The 18,099-nt window shown below is 40.6% G+C and overlaps 1 protein-coding gene across 6 annotated transcripts in view; it reads right to left on the reverse strand.

Annotated features, from left to right (window-relative positions):
- Positions 1 to 18,099, reverse strand: part of BLM (BLM RecQ like helicase) — a 386,095-nt gene that overhangs the window by 257,988 nt on the left and 110,008 nt on the right. For all 6 annotated transcript variants that reach the window (XM_069222975.1, XM_069222977.1, XM_069222973.1 and 3 more), the window contains one exon: positions 6,615 to 6,807. In XM_069222975.1, coding sequence (XP_069079076.1) covers positions 6,615 to 6,807 — 193 coding nt within the window. The remainder of the gene's footprint in view (positions 1 to 6,614; positions 6,808 to 18,099) is intronic.

Consider the following 18,099-nt stretch of genomic DNA (forward strand, 5'->3'; position numbering starts at 1 on the left):
GCCCAGTGCGGGGCAGGATTGGCTGGTTATAGGGGTTGGCTACAGGGCCTGGCCACAGGCCGGGCCCTGTGTCAACCCCTGCCACACAAGAGCTTCGGCTGTGTGAGTTGAGTGTTTATAGGGGCTTGTCCACAGGGCAGTTATAGGGGTAGGCAGCAGGGTTTGGCTGCAAGCCAGGACCTGCGGTCAAGCCATACGGCGCACAGCCAAAGGCCATGCGCGGCATAGGTTTGGGTGGTTATAGGGGTTGGATCCAGGGCCTGACTGCAGGCCAAGCCCTGCAGCCAACCCCCACTGCCAAAGGCCATGCTCAGCACGGGGTTGGGTGGTTATAAGAGTTGCTTGCCATGCGCGGCTGTGGTTGGATTAATGAAATTAATGAAAATTACTTTACGTTAAAAAAATAAAAAATTAAAAAATGAAATTCACTGAAAAACAAAGGTTACAGGGACGTTATAGTTAGGGAATAGCATTTAAAAAAAATACCACAAATATTCATTTAAAAAAACCAAAGGTTACAGAGAGGTTATAGCTAGGCTCACATTCTAATTGTACAACACCATCAAAATTCACCTGATATAGTTATAGTTAGCTCAGGTAACTATAAATCGGGGCTTTAAGTAACTATGACTTGCGTCCTCACCATGCACTGCTAATTACCCCACAAATTACCGCACTCATGACATCTTTGATAACATCATTGATAGTATCAATGTAATATTTGCAGTCAATTTTTTTATGAAAAACCTGTGAATGGCGGGGTGCGAATTATAGAATTTTTAAGGTTTTTCAAATTTTATTTCCTAACTATAACATTCCTGTAACCTTTGTTTTTTTTCCCCAGTGAATATAATTTCTCCAGATGGTCAGCATGCAAAATGCTGTTTATAACCACTGTTGAGTGTAAGGAGGGCCATGATTCACTAAAGGTGAAGTCTTGAATTGGTCATGATGCCACTTCATTTGCTCAACAACGGTAAACTGCATAGTGCACTAAAACAAACAATTAGCAGGTACGATGCATTCCATGTTTTTACGTACACTACCCATGAACAGAGGTGTCAGTACATCTGTGCTTTAAAATAAAACTCATACTAATTAGTTCTAGTGAGTATGTATTGAGATGTTTTCTTCAGGCTAGAAATAAATCAGTGATGCATTATTCAGTGTTTTCTCAATTCTTTTACCCTCTACTGTGGAAATAACATCATAACATTGTAGTAATAAATAAGTGAATCGAAATTATAAGTACAGTTGTTTAAAATAACGTGTTACTGGGCCAAATTTATTTTCAATGCCATAAACGTATATAATTAAAAATGTTGTGTGCCTTTACTGAACAAAATTCAGTGGTGAAAAAGCCATATTACAAAAGAAATTGTGAAGGACCGAAAATATTTCACGGTTCCTGTGAAATATGGATTTCAACATGATAACAACAGCCACCAAGCCATTTTGCAGAGCTTTACCACAGTCGCGGTTGTTAGCATTATGCACCATGGAGGACTAAAATATGTGGCAAGGTTATCTAACCTAGGTGACAAAAAAAGCAAATTATGCAGCACCTTCTCTGCCAGTATTTATCAATTTTAGGTAGAAACAAATTTTGTTAAAAATGCAAGTTATGCAGCAAATGCTGTTAATCCATCAATATGCGGCAAATGCTGTAAATCAATAAATATGGCCCTATATTGCCCGCTGGGATTTCTGGTGAGATATACAAACTTCTCTGTCTGCGGACTTGTGGTTTATGATGTTGTCAGAATCCCTCAATGACAATATTGTACCATATAGCACAGTTACACATGCCACCACTGTGTATTTATGTTTCAGTCGCACTTTCCATTGAAAATGCATTTATTAATTTGCCCATAAGTGTTTAACCAATTGACAGATCCACACCAAATCAGACGATCACTTTTCCCCTTTTATCTCCAATAGGAAATTTTGCTCACAGCCAGAGTCAAAAGTGCTGACGGAATTACCCCAGACTAGAAATTAACTAAAGTAGTACGTTACTCAGAAAACGTGCTTTTGTCAGTTTGGTGTAAATCCGTTGAGTAGTTTTTGAGTATTTATTTTGAAAAAACCTGCTTAAAATCACAGGTCAGAAAATCGCCAGTTGTGTCAATCACATGTAAACTATTTCCCAAACGTGGCTGGCTGATGAAGGGTAGTGATTCTTGTTCCCACCATCTTCAAATTCATGATATTTTCACATTGTGGAAAAAGAAATACAGCACTGAGTGAGGAACGATCAGAGGTTCCCGACCCTGGGGAGTACTCAGACGCGTGGTAAATAGTGAGTACAAATTTTAGCAAAGTCGAATTTACCACAGTATTTTTGAGATATTTTAATAAAATTGTGATTCCGCTGACGCTCCATTATTTTATGCCCCTAAAATAAAAAGGCACCAATTTGTGCAGAAAATCGGAATTCATGAAAATCACAAACTTTGAAGCAAAAATACTTAACATTTTTTAAATTCAACAAAATAGTACAGGAAAACTCGTTGTGCAAAGCCAAAGGACATGCGTAGTTAGTGTAGGCTTCCTGCAGAGGACTAGGCTAAGACCTGTGGAAAACCTTTGCTGCACATGGCCTTTAGTGATATGCAGCTCTCATCAGCGGGTGTTACCTTATAGCATTTAGTATGTGATAACCTTCAATTAGAAGCAGGTAGGAATGTTGAGTTTGGTAACCACAGAACCCTCTTTAATGGTAAAGTCAAATTTGAAGTCAGAGTTCTAAAACCATTTGGTGCCTGCAGCCTGTATCCTGTATCATGGGTAACATAACTAAGTGTATTTGACAGTGGGCCCAGGCCTAAAAATATCTAATCACCCACTCACCATGGCAAGTCATATTTTATCAAGTCAATCTATTTTTAGGACCTACTCGCCCATTCTGGTGAGGAGAAAAAGAAGAGGTGTTCTGTTTAGTCAAAAGTGAAGGAGCAATAAAGGCACCTTTAAATCTTGTTTTTATCTTGATACATTTGCTCTGTGTTCAGAGACAGAGGTCAAAAGTTAGTCTTCTTACAATTACGTTTTCTTCTCTGTCTGCAGAGTAACAGGATTTTGTAAATTCAACTGTCTGACCTGCTATACAAAGAGTGCAAAATGAAAGGCTATAGGCCATCAGATTTTCCTTAACACACTTTTAAGAAGTTAAGCCAACTGTAGAAACATTTCAAAATATTTCAGTAGTTGTGAAAGCACATTTTTTGTACTACTGAGTGATGTAAAAAATATTTCAATTGGATGAAAACAAAATCAGAACACTTTACTTGGTGAGGTGCAAATGATGAATGTGTTTTGTGAAAGCCAATTATCATAGATTATTACTAATACACTATATAGTTCTTTCAATAAGGCTGCAAGTTAGTGGGAAGGTTTTTGGTCATTTTTGGGAAATTTACTGTCTGTAAATGACAGTGCGCTACCATAACATGACTTAGTATATGTTTATGGAAAGTGAGTGTTTGAACATAAACTGAGAAAACACAGAGCCCCTGCCCTGATGGCAATGCAATGCTATTAGTAAACTAAGAGGCAAGTCGGGGATCATGTGTACCCTATATGTGGGCTAAATTCTTAGGGCCTCATTTATAAGGAAGTCACTCAGTACAACGCAGCAAGACCCCCGCTGCACATTGTGCCAGGGAAAGGACAGCAATGTGCTGTATTTATGGCATTACTTCTTATTTCTGTCCCTTTCCATGCACTGGCGCACAATGAGCTGTCTAGTGCCTATGAGTCATGGTGCTAGGGTGCCTGCATTGCATGAAGGATTGTTTCTGTGTAGGAAGGGACACTTTCCTGCAGAAAAACAATCCTGGGAGTCCTATTCCTCTATGTGTGCTGCAGAATGCAGCACACATATAAAGAGGAAGAAACAAGGATAAATAGAGATATTTCTCCTTGTTATGCCTCCTCTGGGAAGGTGTAAGATTTTGGAGCACACCCAAGTTTACAAGTTCTTGTAAATATGGGGATGTGTCAAAATCCACAAGAGATGCGAGGGAACACCCATGCAACATCCATGGAATGCCTTCCCAGGGAACAGGAACGCAATGCAGTGATTTGAGCTGCATTGCATCACTCCCGATTTTTGGAGCCACTCAGAACCACGCAAAGTGGCCTTGCGTGGCTTTAAAAATCTGTCTTAAGGTTTGTGCCACTCTTGCACCACATTGCATGGTGCAAGAGCAATGCAAACAGCCTTACAAACAGGCCCCACATTATACATGGAGCAAACGTTTAGTCTATTTTATCAAACAAGAGGTTTTTTTTGTACAACAGAAAGTAAAATAAATTATTGCTTTGGAACACACAATTTGAATCCCGTTTATGGGTCATGTACATTGCAGTTATGTTGAGTAGATTATTCTAGTTACTCAACCTACAGGTCTAGTAAAAATTTTATGGTTTTTCTAGGTCTGTTGATCTTGGTGTATTGCTCTCAGAGAGTGAGACAAAGGGATTTTGGGCGGCTGGGTCATCCCTGACTTCATAGGGGGGAGATGTCATCTACCACAATTGCGCATCACAAAGACTCTGTTTCAGCACACTCACAAAGGGTTTCACACTAGTCTTTTGTGCCCCCAGACAAGCTGGGGCCAGGTCAGGGAGGTAGGAAATCCCAGATGCCTCTCTAGGGAAAGGACTCCAGAAGTTTCACCTACTGCAAAGTGGGCACCAGGTATAAGTACTGGACCCTTAGGCCCAACTCTTCAGTATACATGTGGAACTGTGGAAGAGTCAGAAGACTGAGAAGGAGGGCTGCTGAGCTGCTCTGCTGCAAGGACTACTATTCTGCTGCCTGAGTGAAAAGGACTGTGCCTGCATCTTGAACTCGGATTACCTGAGTGACTCAAAGGGATAGTTAGCTGGCATCTTAATAAGAGCCCCAGGGACAGAAAAGGCTCCAAACATCTTTAAACCCTTCATCTGGATTCTCCCTGCTGAGAGTCATGCACAGCAAGTAGTGCCACCCCAGTTCTGGACCCTTGGAAGTGGGCCTGAAGGTGCTCTGCCAGCCCAACTATGGTCTTTTGGTTAGAACTGACTCAGAGCAACATGTCTCCTCACAGCTCTGCATCGAAATCGCCAGAGCATGACGTATCCCAGAGGGAGGAGCTTGCATCACAGCCCACAGCTCATCGGACCCCCCCTCTGTGCAATGTATCCTCAATGCAGGATCTTGCAACATTCCATAACCCGCATTTAAGGTACATTGTTCAGCGGGCCTTACTTAGTCCCTGCAGTCAGCTCCATCACGGCCGGCCTGAACTTGTGACTTTGTCCCATTCCGGAGCGACCAGATGACCACAGTTGATGCTCTGTGCTTCTTAGCACTGTTTTACTTAAATATTTAAAACTACATATCTCCGGTTCTACTAACTGGATTTTTGTCATATTTGTGTCAAAATGTATTTTTCTAAATTGGTGTGGGAATTTTCTTGTGCTGTCTTTTCACTTTACTACTGTTTGAAGAGCTGCATAAATACTTTAAACATTGCCTCTAAATTAAGCATGACTGCTTTGTGCCAAGCTACCAGAGGGTTAAGCAGAGATTAAGCATGACTTCTTTGTGCCAAGCTACCAGAGGGTTAAGGGTTAAGCAGAGATTTTATATATATATATATATATATATATATATATATTTCTCCAAAAACACAATATATAAAAAATATATCACTTTGTTAGACATGTATTGTAAGAAGGGCCAAGGAAGAAGACCGCGAAGGTTGAAACGCGTTGCCCTATGTTTCTGCTTCATGAAATTTTAGGCCTACCTTTGTGCTGAATTTGGTGTAATTCCGTCCAGTGATTTTGGCGCTATCACTGTTCAAAATCCCTATGGAAAAAGGGAATGGGGAAAACGCGTGGGACCCCTGCTTTTTCTCGCCCCCCCCCACCCAAAAAGTCACTGCCAATTATTTTTGGAAAGTTTAGTGAAGATTCGTCAAGCAGCGCCAAAGATATATGCAAGTAAAAAAAACACTTCTAGAAACTAGATCCTAACTATAACTCCCCAATGGCGACCGCTACTAGGTAATATATACATACATAAAAAACACACACATATATATGTATATATATATATTCATTTCATGCCCCCCAAGAAAGAGCTACTATGTCTCACTTTCCAATACCTGAAAATATACAGGTATACCACACTTGTATATCACAAGGCTCCATTTTGCCCAGATCACGCAACTTGTATTTCTTGAATTAAGTAGCGTGAGTGATTGAGCAGAGGTACCAGTAAAGTGTGAGATCGGATCAACTCAATCTGGAGGGGCTAATATTGTCTTTCTTTTGCAGAAGTGTGGATTTAGAGTTCTAAATATCATGTTCAAAGTATTTTGCAAAAACTGACTCATTATTAACAAGCACAGGTTCATTCTCTCACCAGCCAGAGAAATTATATTAGGTTATATGTTAATGCACCCAATTTCTTTAAAATAATTAGATGCAAATAATTATCAGTTGTGAGGTAGTTCTAAGTAATAACCTGAAACCTACACTTACTGAAAGGTTAATGTGCTCTTTATTCTTCATTACAAACGTTAAATCCTCAAAAGTGCAAGACGTTTTATACTTACATCAGGTCCTCCTGTGGAGGCGGTGTTGGAAACCCTTCTTCCTCAGGAGAGGGTGGGATGCAATCAATGTCATAATCTTCTCCTAGATCTGCCTGCAAGGGGCATACAAGAAACTCTTCATCCCTTGAGGGACTTAACTCTGTTTGCTCCTTCACTTTGCTAGTTTGTGCTGTAGATGACTTCTCGGGATCACCTGCAAAACGAGAGTAAAGTATTTTGATGCCAGGGACTGAACAAAAGTACAGTTAACATCCAGCTTATCACACAGGAAAACAAAGAATTTTTTTAAGGAAAGGCTCAACATGCCTGAACTGTAGGAGTCAAATAGCAAGACAAGAAAACCATTCTTAGAAGGCCTCGCACGCTAACACTACAGGGCATACAAACCACAACCAAATAGTTGCCATTGTAGAGGTAAACAGCCTACCACACAAACCGCAGAAACATCTTTGGTAGAGAGAAAGAACTAGGAATTTAAAAAATGACAGAATAATTCATGAATGGGCTCGCACAAAGAAACATATCTGGATAGCATGCTTGGATTTTCTCACAGGAAATATAACTGATCAAACTTTAAACTATGTGGAATAGCACAAAAAAACATAAGGTCAAATAATTCACCAGACAGATGGGCAACAAGCCCATACAAAAATATAAAAATCATCTAAATGTGTGATTGCTGAGCCTACCATCTTAACAAAGAACTGTAATGCTGTCACTTACATACAGGCCATTAAGACCCAATTATGGCACATAATACCACTGGAGGCATGGTTTAGACAGAGAAGAGTAAGATCCAAACTCTTTCACCTGGGAGCACTATGCAAAGACAATACATAATCCGCATAACTTCAACAGACCCTCATCATGGGAGGACAACCCTTAGTTTCCAAAATACTCATGCAGGGATAGTCTGCAAAATGTTCTATGATTAAACCCATAATCCTAAGACACTAAGAAGCAAAGTAATTGTGAACACTGTGCTACACAAAAGCCCTGCTACAATCCGCAACAGAAAATCTACTTATAAAGACTCTCTCTCCCGAAAAATATCAGAGCCCACTGTGTGCTGAGGCTTTTTCCTACCTTGTGGTTCTAAATTAATAATGGCAGTAATGATCTAAAACACTTATCTCAGCATTTGTCTGTGTGCCCTTCCTCCCTTCAGTGTATTTTGTTTCCTAGTATTTTTGTAACCTAAGTCATCTTTAGGTTTACCCATTGAGCAACTTGAACAGGTGCATGTTTTTCTTCAGCAAGATGCAATCCACATGCATTTCTTTATCCTGATGGCATACAATCAGCATGTGACCCACTAACAAGAGCAGCATTATGGTTTTCAGCAGTCAGGGCCAGGGTTTGTCTGCTGCAGGCTCAGCTCAGAATTTCTTTGTTAGGTTTCTCTTTCTATATGGTGTGTTGACGAGTCTGGTACTGCTAGATCTGAGGTGGCCGCTAGCTCTGTACTGAGGGGTTAACTTACAGAAATAGAGAAGGCAGTTTTCACTGATGAACTTTACTACGATGCATGATACTTCGAAGGTGCTTCTTTGGTAAAGTGTGAGCAGTGGAACAGTTTTAGGGCAAGGGTAATGTGGACATGTAGCTCCAAATTTAAACAGAACCACACTTCTTGGTTCTGTGTACTCTGGAGTTTTCAAATTTCCCTGTATAATGTGCCTATGAAGATCGTTAAAATAGTCTAAACATGATAGTACAAGGACTCATGAGTTCGATCTTGGGGGACGTGCCCTGCTCGGAGGAGCCATATTATGAGAGTATAAAGGTAAAGTGCTAAAATGTCAGTGTATTTCTTCCTCATTTAACTGAATGCATGTGGCCCAATCCGCAATATTCAGAATAATTTTTTCACCTTGAAACACTATCTGGTGTTTTCCAAAAACACCTGTAACAAAAAATGTCAGTGGGAATTTAGCCTGTCTTTAATGGGAACTTTAGCCATCAGGCCTAAGGCAGCTACAATGTTGTGAGACAACCCAAACAAATGTGCTGTAATCCTAGATGAAACCCTGTAAGAGAACCCCGACTGCTGGCCTTTGAAATAACCTCAGTTGTGTGGATGTTTGCCATCCTCGAAATGGCTGCTCTCTAGAGCAGCTGTGCGTGCAGAGTGCTTAAAACTGTAGATTAAATTAATGAAACCCCTCGCATGTGTCAATTTATTGAGGCTGGCCAGCACAGGAATACAGGGATCCACTGGTTAACTGATCTTTGGTGGAAGGACTTATATGAACTGACAGAAGACTGAACAACATAGGTGAAGGTACTACAACGCTTGTGGTCACCTGCAATACTACTGCTGAAGACAACACTCCCTACCGTTTAGTGAGGTGTTGGTGCTGTGGAGAGAGGGATTGCACAGCAACCCTTGATTGTTTTTGGGGTGCTGGTGCTGTCGCTACCAGATGCCACTGTTCCAGTAAGGATCCCCCTGTGAACAATGTGCGAAAGGAGGCAGCATACTGTGCCTGACTACTGCTAAAGAAGGGAACGAGACCAGGGAAACAACCCGGTACAGAGGTTGATGCAGACTTTGCATGGCACTGTTCAGTGATCACTAGATTTTGGGTGGTGGTCGCTGCAGTGCTAGAGAGAACATTACATAAACAGGTACTCCATACCGCAGAGGTTTACCTACTGGGTCTGTACATCAGAAGACCATCACACAAGGTAGGCAACAGGTATCCCAATCTGGTTCTTGGTATAACCTCTAGGGATATTGCGCTTCATTGTAAGTTTTCAGATGACCCACCACAGAGTCGTGGAAAAAAGAGGTGGAGAATTGGGCAATGGCAGAAGAAGTTGCTTTGAGATTAGAGTAATATAGGGGTATCCCTAGGAAACACTTAGCAGAACAATGGATGGAAGAAGTGGCAAGCTTCTTTGAAGCTGAACTACCTGTCCAGTAACAGCACACAATGAGCACAGGTCTAGACACTGCTGCCCCGGCATTTGCAGATCTGTCAGGAGAACCTGACTTTTGTGATGTCCACAGGAGCAGAAGATGGTCCTAAAGCCCCTCTACCAATACCTGTGATGAATTCACTGTAAAACCAGTATCATGCATCAGCAGGGGGAAAGGGGAGGTGGAGAGAAAAGAGACTGCCTCCAGAGATGGGTGCTGTTCCTACTGCTTATAAGTTCAATTGGTCTTCTCAACAGTAAAAGTTCTACACTACTTAGCACCTGCAGTTGGGAACAACATTAAAATCACATGAAAAATCTTCTTCTATATACATTAATGCCAAATATTATTATACATATATGTTATTCTAAAACGTTCCTCTAATGCTCTGAGGATTCAGCCCCTCTCCTGTAGCTGGCAGTTAGTACATTCTTGTATTATTAGAATGAGGCTCTTATTTGGAGAATTTAAGTCCTTACAATATTATAGTTGAAGCAGAATTGGATATAAAGTTTTATATATATATCTCCTAATGGTGGTTGCCAGTAGGCAGTTATAATTACGACCTGTGGCAGCTCACATTAACCAAAACTCAACACTAACTCTGCTTCCAGCAAGCGGGAACAGTCAAAATGCTCCCGCTTACTGGAAGTGGAATTTTCATCTGTTTCCCATTGCTCTGGGACTCAGGGAGCTGTATTTCCAGCAGCTCCCTGCGTCCGCGAGCAATGTCGGCTCCCGCAGGAGGCAGGGAGCTGGCTGGGACAGCGGAGGCCTCCAGGCTCCCCCCACGGTCCTGTCACTTTCCCTTCGATTCCATAATGGGTTGAGAGAGAGATTTAGGGCCAGATGTAGCAAGCAGTTTTGCCCATTCTGTGTCTATGGGAAAATGTGTTCGTAAATCTCTTGGACTGTCACTCAGAAGGTTGAAAGTTCAAATCCTAGTATCTCATGGCAGTGTGTCTGTTTATTTACTTGTGTTTTGCATGTTAAACATTGCTATTCATGGAACATTTACCTTTTTCCCATCAACATCTGTGTATTGAATGTTCTAGATAGGTGTGGACAATGCAATGTAAGGAGACACCTGTGGCCTAGTGGTTAAGGTCTCAGACCCTTGTACAAAAGGTTGAGGGTTCCAGTCTAGGTGTGTCAGCTGTTATTTCTCTGCTTCAATTTTTTTTCAACTTCAAATATTTAAAGTACGTACTGGAAGATGAGCTCACTTTATTTCCCTGACAAATGCATTTTTCATTTCAATCTGTCCGATAATATCTCATTCTGAGTATATAATTAATCAAAGCCTATAAAACCTCTCTCAATTTCTCTCTGTCAATCTCCTTCTCTAATTCTCTCACTCTTTAGTTCTCGCTGTCTCTCTTCCACCCCATAATAGGATGGAAGAGGGAGAGAGATTGGTATTACCATAGTTTCTCCATACAATAACTTCAAAGTGTCACACTAGGAAGAGGTTTGGTTCAAGTGTTATAGTTACATTTTGAGGCAAAAAGAACAGTCTCACTTCTGGCCTACGGGTGAAGCACTTGTACTGTTGCACAGTAGAATGAAGGTTCAAGTCCTGGTATCTTATGGCACTGTGTTTATTTACTAGTGTTTTTAATGTTAACATTCCTGGTGATAGAACACTTACACTTTTTTTCCATCAAAATCTTTGTGTTGAATGTCAGATATGTCTGGACACTGCACAGTAAAGAGTCACCTGTGGCCTAGTTTTTAAGGTCTCCGACTCGCACAGTGAAGTTTAGTTGTGTCAATAGTCATTTCCTTGCTTTAATTTCTGTTCAACTTCAAACTTTTAAGGTACATAGCTAAAGGTGATCTCACTCTTTTGCGTGGGGAAGTTGAGTTCTTTTGTGGGGGAGGTTGTGTGCATGGTGCGGTCCTGGCCACAGGCCAGGCACTGCAACCAAAACTTGCCACGCACAGGCGCGGAGTTGGGTGCATACGGTGTAGGCCGCAGGGAGCGGGGTTTTGTGCTTATAGGGGGTTGGCCACAGATCCTGGCCCCAGGTCAGGCTGAGCGGCCAACCCCACCGAGCACAGATGAAAATTACTTTACGTAAAAAAAAACCCATAGAAATTCACTGAAAAAAACAAAGGATACAGGGACATTACAGTTAAGAAATAGAATGAACAACAAAACATAGAAATTCCCTTAAAAAACAAAAACAAAGGCTACAGGGACATTATAGGTTCTGAATTTACACACACAAAACTACAGATGGCGGGTGTGCGAGTTATAGTTACCTTGGGGCATGAGCTATAGTTACCTGAGATAACCATAACTAGAACTGATGAATTTCTATATTTTTGGGGGTGTAAATTCAGAACCTAACTAGAACATCCCTAGAACCTTTGTTCTTTTTAAAGTGAATATATATATATATATATTACCTACTGGCAGTGGTAATTTTCAACGCTTCCACTGAAAAAGCATTTTTTGACTTTCCTATATCTTTGGTACCACTTGACAAATCTTCACAAAGTTTTCCAAAATGGTGTCTCCATACAAAGATTTCAAAGTGTCACACTAGCAAGAGGTTTGGTTTGAAGGTTATAGTTACATTTTAATACACAGCAGAACAGTCACTTCTAGCCTACTGGTATAGCTCTTGGACTGTCACTCGGTAGGTTGAAGGTTCAAATCCTGGTATCTCATGCAGCAGGTCTGTTTATTTTCGAGTGTTTTGACTGTTAAACATTTCTGGTAATGGAACACTGAAATCTTTTTTGCATCAAAATCTGTGGGTTGAAAATCATAGGTAAGTCTGGACAAAGCACAATAAGCAGTCACTTCTAGCCTAGTGGTTAAGGTCTCAGACCCTCACACAGAATGTTGAGGGTTCCGGTCTAGGTGAGTCTGTGGTCATTGCCCTACCCTAGTTTATTTTCCACTTGAAATTTTTAAGGTATGTACTGAAAGGTGACCTCACTCTTTTTAATTGATAAATACATTTTTCATGTCAATTTGTCCAGAAATATCTCATTTTAAGTATATCATTCATCAAAGCCTAAAAAAAGTCTCTATCTCTCTCCCTTTTCTCTCAATTTCCCTCAGTCTTTCTCCTAATCACACACCCAATCAGAGCCTTACGTACCTGCTCTCAGACCTACTCAGACCCTCACGTATCCAACTCACAGGCCCACTCAGCCATTCAGGCACCCACTCACAGACCCACTCTGACACTTACTCACAGACCCACTCAAGACCAATACAGGCCGTCACACATCCACTCATCTCCTGCGTTTAATACTGTTTGGCCCCAGAGAGGAGCAGTCCCTGGGCTGCATGCCCCAAACCACTCCCCATTCAAAATTTCAATGCCCTCTTGACCTGGCCAGCCCAGCCCAAAGACTGTTTACAAAACAAGCACAGAAGCCTGCACATTTTTATTTTCTTAAAATTTTAGCTGGATCCGCAGCGAGTCCTGTCAAAATGTTTTACAAAAATGCTTTTTTTCTCTAGAGGGGTCCCTCTTTTCTTTTCTTTTTAATCTTTTCTCTCAGACTTGGCTGAAGCCGGTCCCAATATGGCTGCCAACACTTCCAGATCTCAGCGCAAGCTCGGAAGGTTCGCGGAGCCTTCAAGTCCCTATACATTTCTTTTTTTTTTTTAATTTATCAAAAACTAATGACTGATTTACATCAGGGCGCTTTATGGACCAAGAGCTGCCTTTCTGACAATTTTGGTGTAGTTCCGTCCAGTGGTTCGGGCACTATTTCTGTTCAAAATCCCGAAGGGAAAATTCATGGGGGAAAAAGCATTTTGCCCCCACCCTTTTCCTCGGCCCCAATTTGTCAAACAACACTAAAGATATAGGCAGTCCAAAAATCCCTTTTTCTATGGAAACATGATCCTAACTATAAATCCTTGCTGGGGACTGCCGGTAGGTAATATACACTGTAGTAAAGGCACACGCATCATAATGGTCTAGTAGTAAAGGTATGCGTGGTTCCATCGTACATCCCAAATCAGACAAAAGAATAAACATCCTGGAACTCAAAGTCATGAAATCAATGGATTGGGGTTACAAATTATGGAACATGCAAAACAAAATAACAGACCTTGAAGACAGGAGCAAGATATGATCCATATTCTTTCAACATTCATATCAACGCTGCTGAAAATGAACTTTACCCCCTTCATTGAACTTGAAAAGGCACACAAAATTTGGACACTGATAAAAACTCTAAGAGACCCCCAGCCCTCCCAGCCAATGATAGCATGTCTCCAGCAGCACAGATGTGTAAGCCTAATATTATAAATATATAAGAAACATGGATTGTACAAGAGACAAAAAAAATAATATTTGCAGACCTTATGAGATCAATATGAATCTTAAGAAATTCTTAGCATTACGTTCTACCCCATGGAAACAGACATTAGATATGGTCTCCGACCAGTCACCAATTCCTTTTTTCTACTCTCCACAGTTTGATGTTGCAGTTTATATGAAACAAAAACAAAAAAGGCAAGGTATCCAGCAGGGATAAATCTGTATTAAATATCTAAGCAAAAACCTTAATTTTTTACTGAATAATCATTTCTTTATTACAAATAAATCAATTAAATCCTAGAGTCCACAGATCACCTGTACACCTAAAAAGTAATCCACAAGAACAAATACATCAAAAACAAGCCTAACAAAAGAAGCACCGTGATACATAAAATAAAAGCTGCTTAACCATCAAGTGGCAAGCAGTCACCATTCCAGGTAGTGACAGTTGTGGGAGGAAAATATCCTGTTTAGTGAAGGCAATTATTCACTGAGATGAAAGTTCGATCCACTCCCCGAATTATTCAGTCTAAATATTTCCAAAATTCCAACAGCCACTCCTTAATATGATATAGTCGACGCGTTTCGGCCTTATCAACTACGGCCTCCTCAGGACAATAACGACAGTGCCTAAATGCATATAACACAAACAAATTACCAAACCCAATTTTTATCAACATAAAAACCTCAATTAACACCAGGTGTGCGAAAGCCCACTCCTGTTCACCAACACCTTAATTGTGCACACAAGCTACAAGAATTTATTTTGTGAAAAGAAAAAACTCACAAAAATAATATATACAAGCAGTCTGGCTAAACCCTATAACGAGACCATTTGGTTAATTACAGTGAAAGTTGTAATGGGGGGGGGGGGGAAAACAATCAAACCACAGGATAAATAACACAAAAGCTCAATAAATTATCAAAAACAAAACCATTGTAGGATATTATAAACGCCCCAAAGGATAATCTGAGCAATCAGCATGCTGTCATATAAACAAAAATGGGAGTCACGCGTAACTCGAGGGACTGACCTTGGCTTGAGAAGCAAATGTTGTCATAAACAGTAATTGGATCCAGGACTGCAGCCGAACTAGTGCTGTCTAAGATAAAGGGACATGGACTTAATAGAGCAGGCATCCGAAGAAACGCTCGTGATACGCGCACACGTATAAGCACACCGCGCTTATCTTAGTCACACAAAGTTAACAGCCGAATCACTCGGAGTCCGGGCTTCACGATTTAAAACGCTGAACTAGCGTGCATATAAATAGGCAGCAATTATGGCCGTCTGAGAAGTTACGCGTGCTCAAAGGACAGAAAAGAAGGACTAGACGGTGAAACTCGTCCTTAGTAGAAAATATGGAGGCCATTTTGTAATGTGCATACAAACAGATATGGGGGCCATTTTGTAATGTGCATCAAGACAAAACTTACTATAACGGCAATATACTAAACAGGCTCGAATTATAACAGTTGACAACTATTATCCTGTCATTAATTCCAAATATAATAGACAGAAGACAAATCAGTCATAAGCCATGCATCATTAAAGGGCTTATCAAGAGCACAAAGTAGTATATAAGCATTTTGACACAATTAGGAATAGAGCCTAACTCCTCGGTCTCTATCACCACGAGAAGTATTGTTTTGAGGAAAATTCAAAATAGGCTATTATGCACTAAGGACCATGATGTACATTCTAAAGAGTAATTAACAGCACATAAGATATATCTCTGAGGCAGAAGCTATTGAACACCCCTTACAACGCACTACATCAAAAATTAGAAACTTTGCGGAATAGTTACAGTTTAATTAATGCCCACATTTCTGACAGATCATTTAGGCCGCGTCTGGCCGTCCTAAATCTTTCTATTAGACGGGCTTCCATTTTGTCCAAAGTGGAGACTAATGGGGTGCCTGTTTTTGTTTTGTCAGCTACATGTAAGATAGACCATTTAATGTCCTCAGGGCGATGATCCTGCGCAATGTAGTGGTCAACTAGAGGGGCACCCCGTACTGTGCATCTAATCCTGGACATGTGTTGAAGTATCCGTGTTTTAGCAGGTTGTGTCGTCTGGCCAATATAAGTAAGTGAGCAAGGACATGTGATGCAATAAATCACGTGGCGAGTATTACAGTTTGAAAAACAACGTTCGTGGTGTATTTTGCCATTCAACTGCACCTGTGTACTTTTTTCTGTATATTGGCAAGCCAAGCAATTCGTGCATGGAAAATGGCCAGTAATCGGAGGTAAGGCTAGCATAGTTCTTAAATCAACTTTCTTTTTATTATTCAAAGTAAATGGAGCATGTAATAAGGCATCATAGATGTTACGGCCTCTTTTAAAGGAAAAAAGGGGTTTGTCTATGCCTAAAGGGAGAAGCAGCTTCCAATTTTTTTCGATGATGGCTCTAACCCAATTTGCTTTCGGGTTATATGTGAGTACACAGGTCAAAGGACAGAGCTTGTTTTTTATTTTCGGTACTAGCAAATGTTCCCGTGGGGTATACCAGGCTCGTTTGCATGCTCCCTTAACAATTTTCTTGGGGTAGCCCCTATTTAACAATCTAGAGATAAGGGCTTCTGAGTTTTGGAAATAGTCATCTTTATTGGTACAGTTACGGCGAATTCGAAGAAATTGGCCATAGGGTAAATTCTCCTTGAGAGAACGGGGATGATTACTTGAGAAATTAAATAGGGTGTTCCTATTCGTAGGTTTTTTGTATAAGCTCACCAAAATATGATCTTCAGAAGATTCAATCCACAGATCCAGAAAATTGATACGTTTAGAATCAGAGGACATCGTAAAGTTAAGAAAAGGTGTTAAATGGTTAATCCAGTCATGAAACAAGGACAAGGCCTCCTGGTCACCTTCCCAGATCATAAAGATGTCATCAATGTATCTTAGCCATGTTATGATATGTTTATGGAAGGGATTATTTAGGGCAAAAATCCATTTGTCTTCAAAGAATGACATCACGAGATTTGCAATTTCTGGGGCAAAGTTACACCCCATCGCTACCCCCTTTACTTGCAGATACAGCTCATTGTCAAATGAAAAGACATTATTTTTTAGACACAACGTTGCAAGGGCCAGTATGAAAGACGAGGGGACCTTATGGGGGCGAGGTCTTTGGTCTAGATATACATCCATTATTTGTACAGCCTCGTTTTGTGGAATATTAGTGTAAAGTGCTTCTATATCTAAGGTCACTAACAATTGTGTTTTTACATTGAAGGGATTACCTTCAAGTTTATTGATCATATGCATAGAGTCCCGCACATATGCTTTCATCTTATAAACTAATGGTTTGAGAAAGGAGTCCACATATTGGGCCAGGGGTTCCAGTAAGGAACCGCATGCCACGATGATTGGTCTCCCCGGAGGGTTAGAGGCATCTTTATGTATCTTCGGAAGAATATAGAGGAGGGGAATACGTGATTGTTTTTGATTTAGAAAGTCATATTCTTTCTTACAATCCAACCTTCTGTAAGTGCCTCATCAGTGATGGTAGTGATGACTGATATTAATCTGGGTGTGGGATCTTCTTTTATCAAACGATAATGGTCCCTGTTGTTAAGATGACGGCGTATTTCCATGCTATATTTATCCTTGTCTAATATCACTATGCCGCCCCATTTATCGGCAGGCTTAATGATAATGTTCTCATTTAATGACAATGAGTGGATGGCACTATTCTCTTCTTTAGAGCAATTAGACTTAAACGATATTTTAGTGGTATTAAGTAAATCAATTTCACGGAGGACCACATCTTCAAAAATGAATACTGATGCCTTAGTACATGCTCCATTTACTTCGAGAAAGTTGATTTAAGAACTATGCTATCCTTACCTCCGATTACTGGCCATTTTCCATGCACGAATTGCTTGGCTTGCCAATATACAGAAAAAAGTACACAGGTGCAGTTGAATGGCAAAATACACCACCAACGTTGTTTTTCAAACTGTAATACTCGCCACGTGATTTATTGCATCACATGTCCTTGCTCACTTAGTTATATTGGCCAGACGACAAAACCTGCTAAAACACGGATACTTCAACACATGTCCAGGATTAGATGCACAGTACGGGGTGCCCCTCTAGTTGACCACTACATTGCGCAGGATCATCGGCCAGAGGACATTAAATGGTCTATCTTACATGTAGCTGACAAAACAAAAACAGGCACCTCATTAGTCTCCACTTTGGACAAAATGGAAGCCCATCTAATAGAAAGATTTGGGATGGCCAGACGCG

Source organism: Pleurodeles waltl, chromosome 3_1, assembly GCF_031143425.1.
Source record: "Pleurodeles waltl isolate 20211129_DDA chromosome 3_1, aPleWal1.hap1.20221129, whole genome shotgun sequence".
Lineage (NCBI taxonomy): Eukaryota > Metazoa > Chordata > Amphibia > Caudata > Salamandridae > Pleurodeles > Pleurodeles waltl.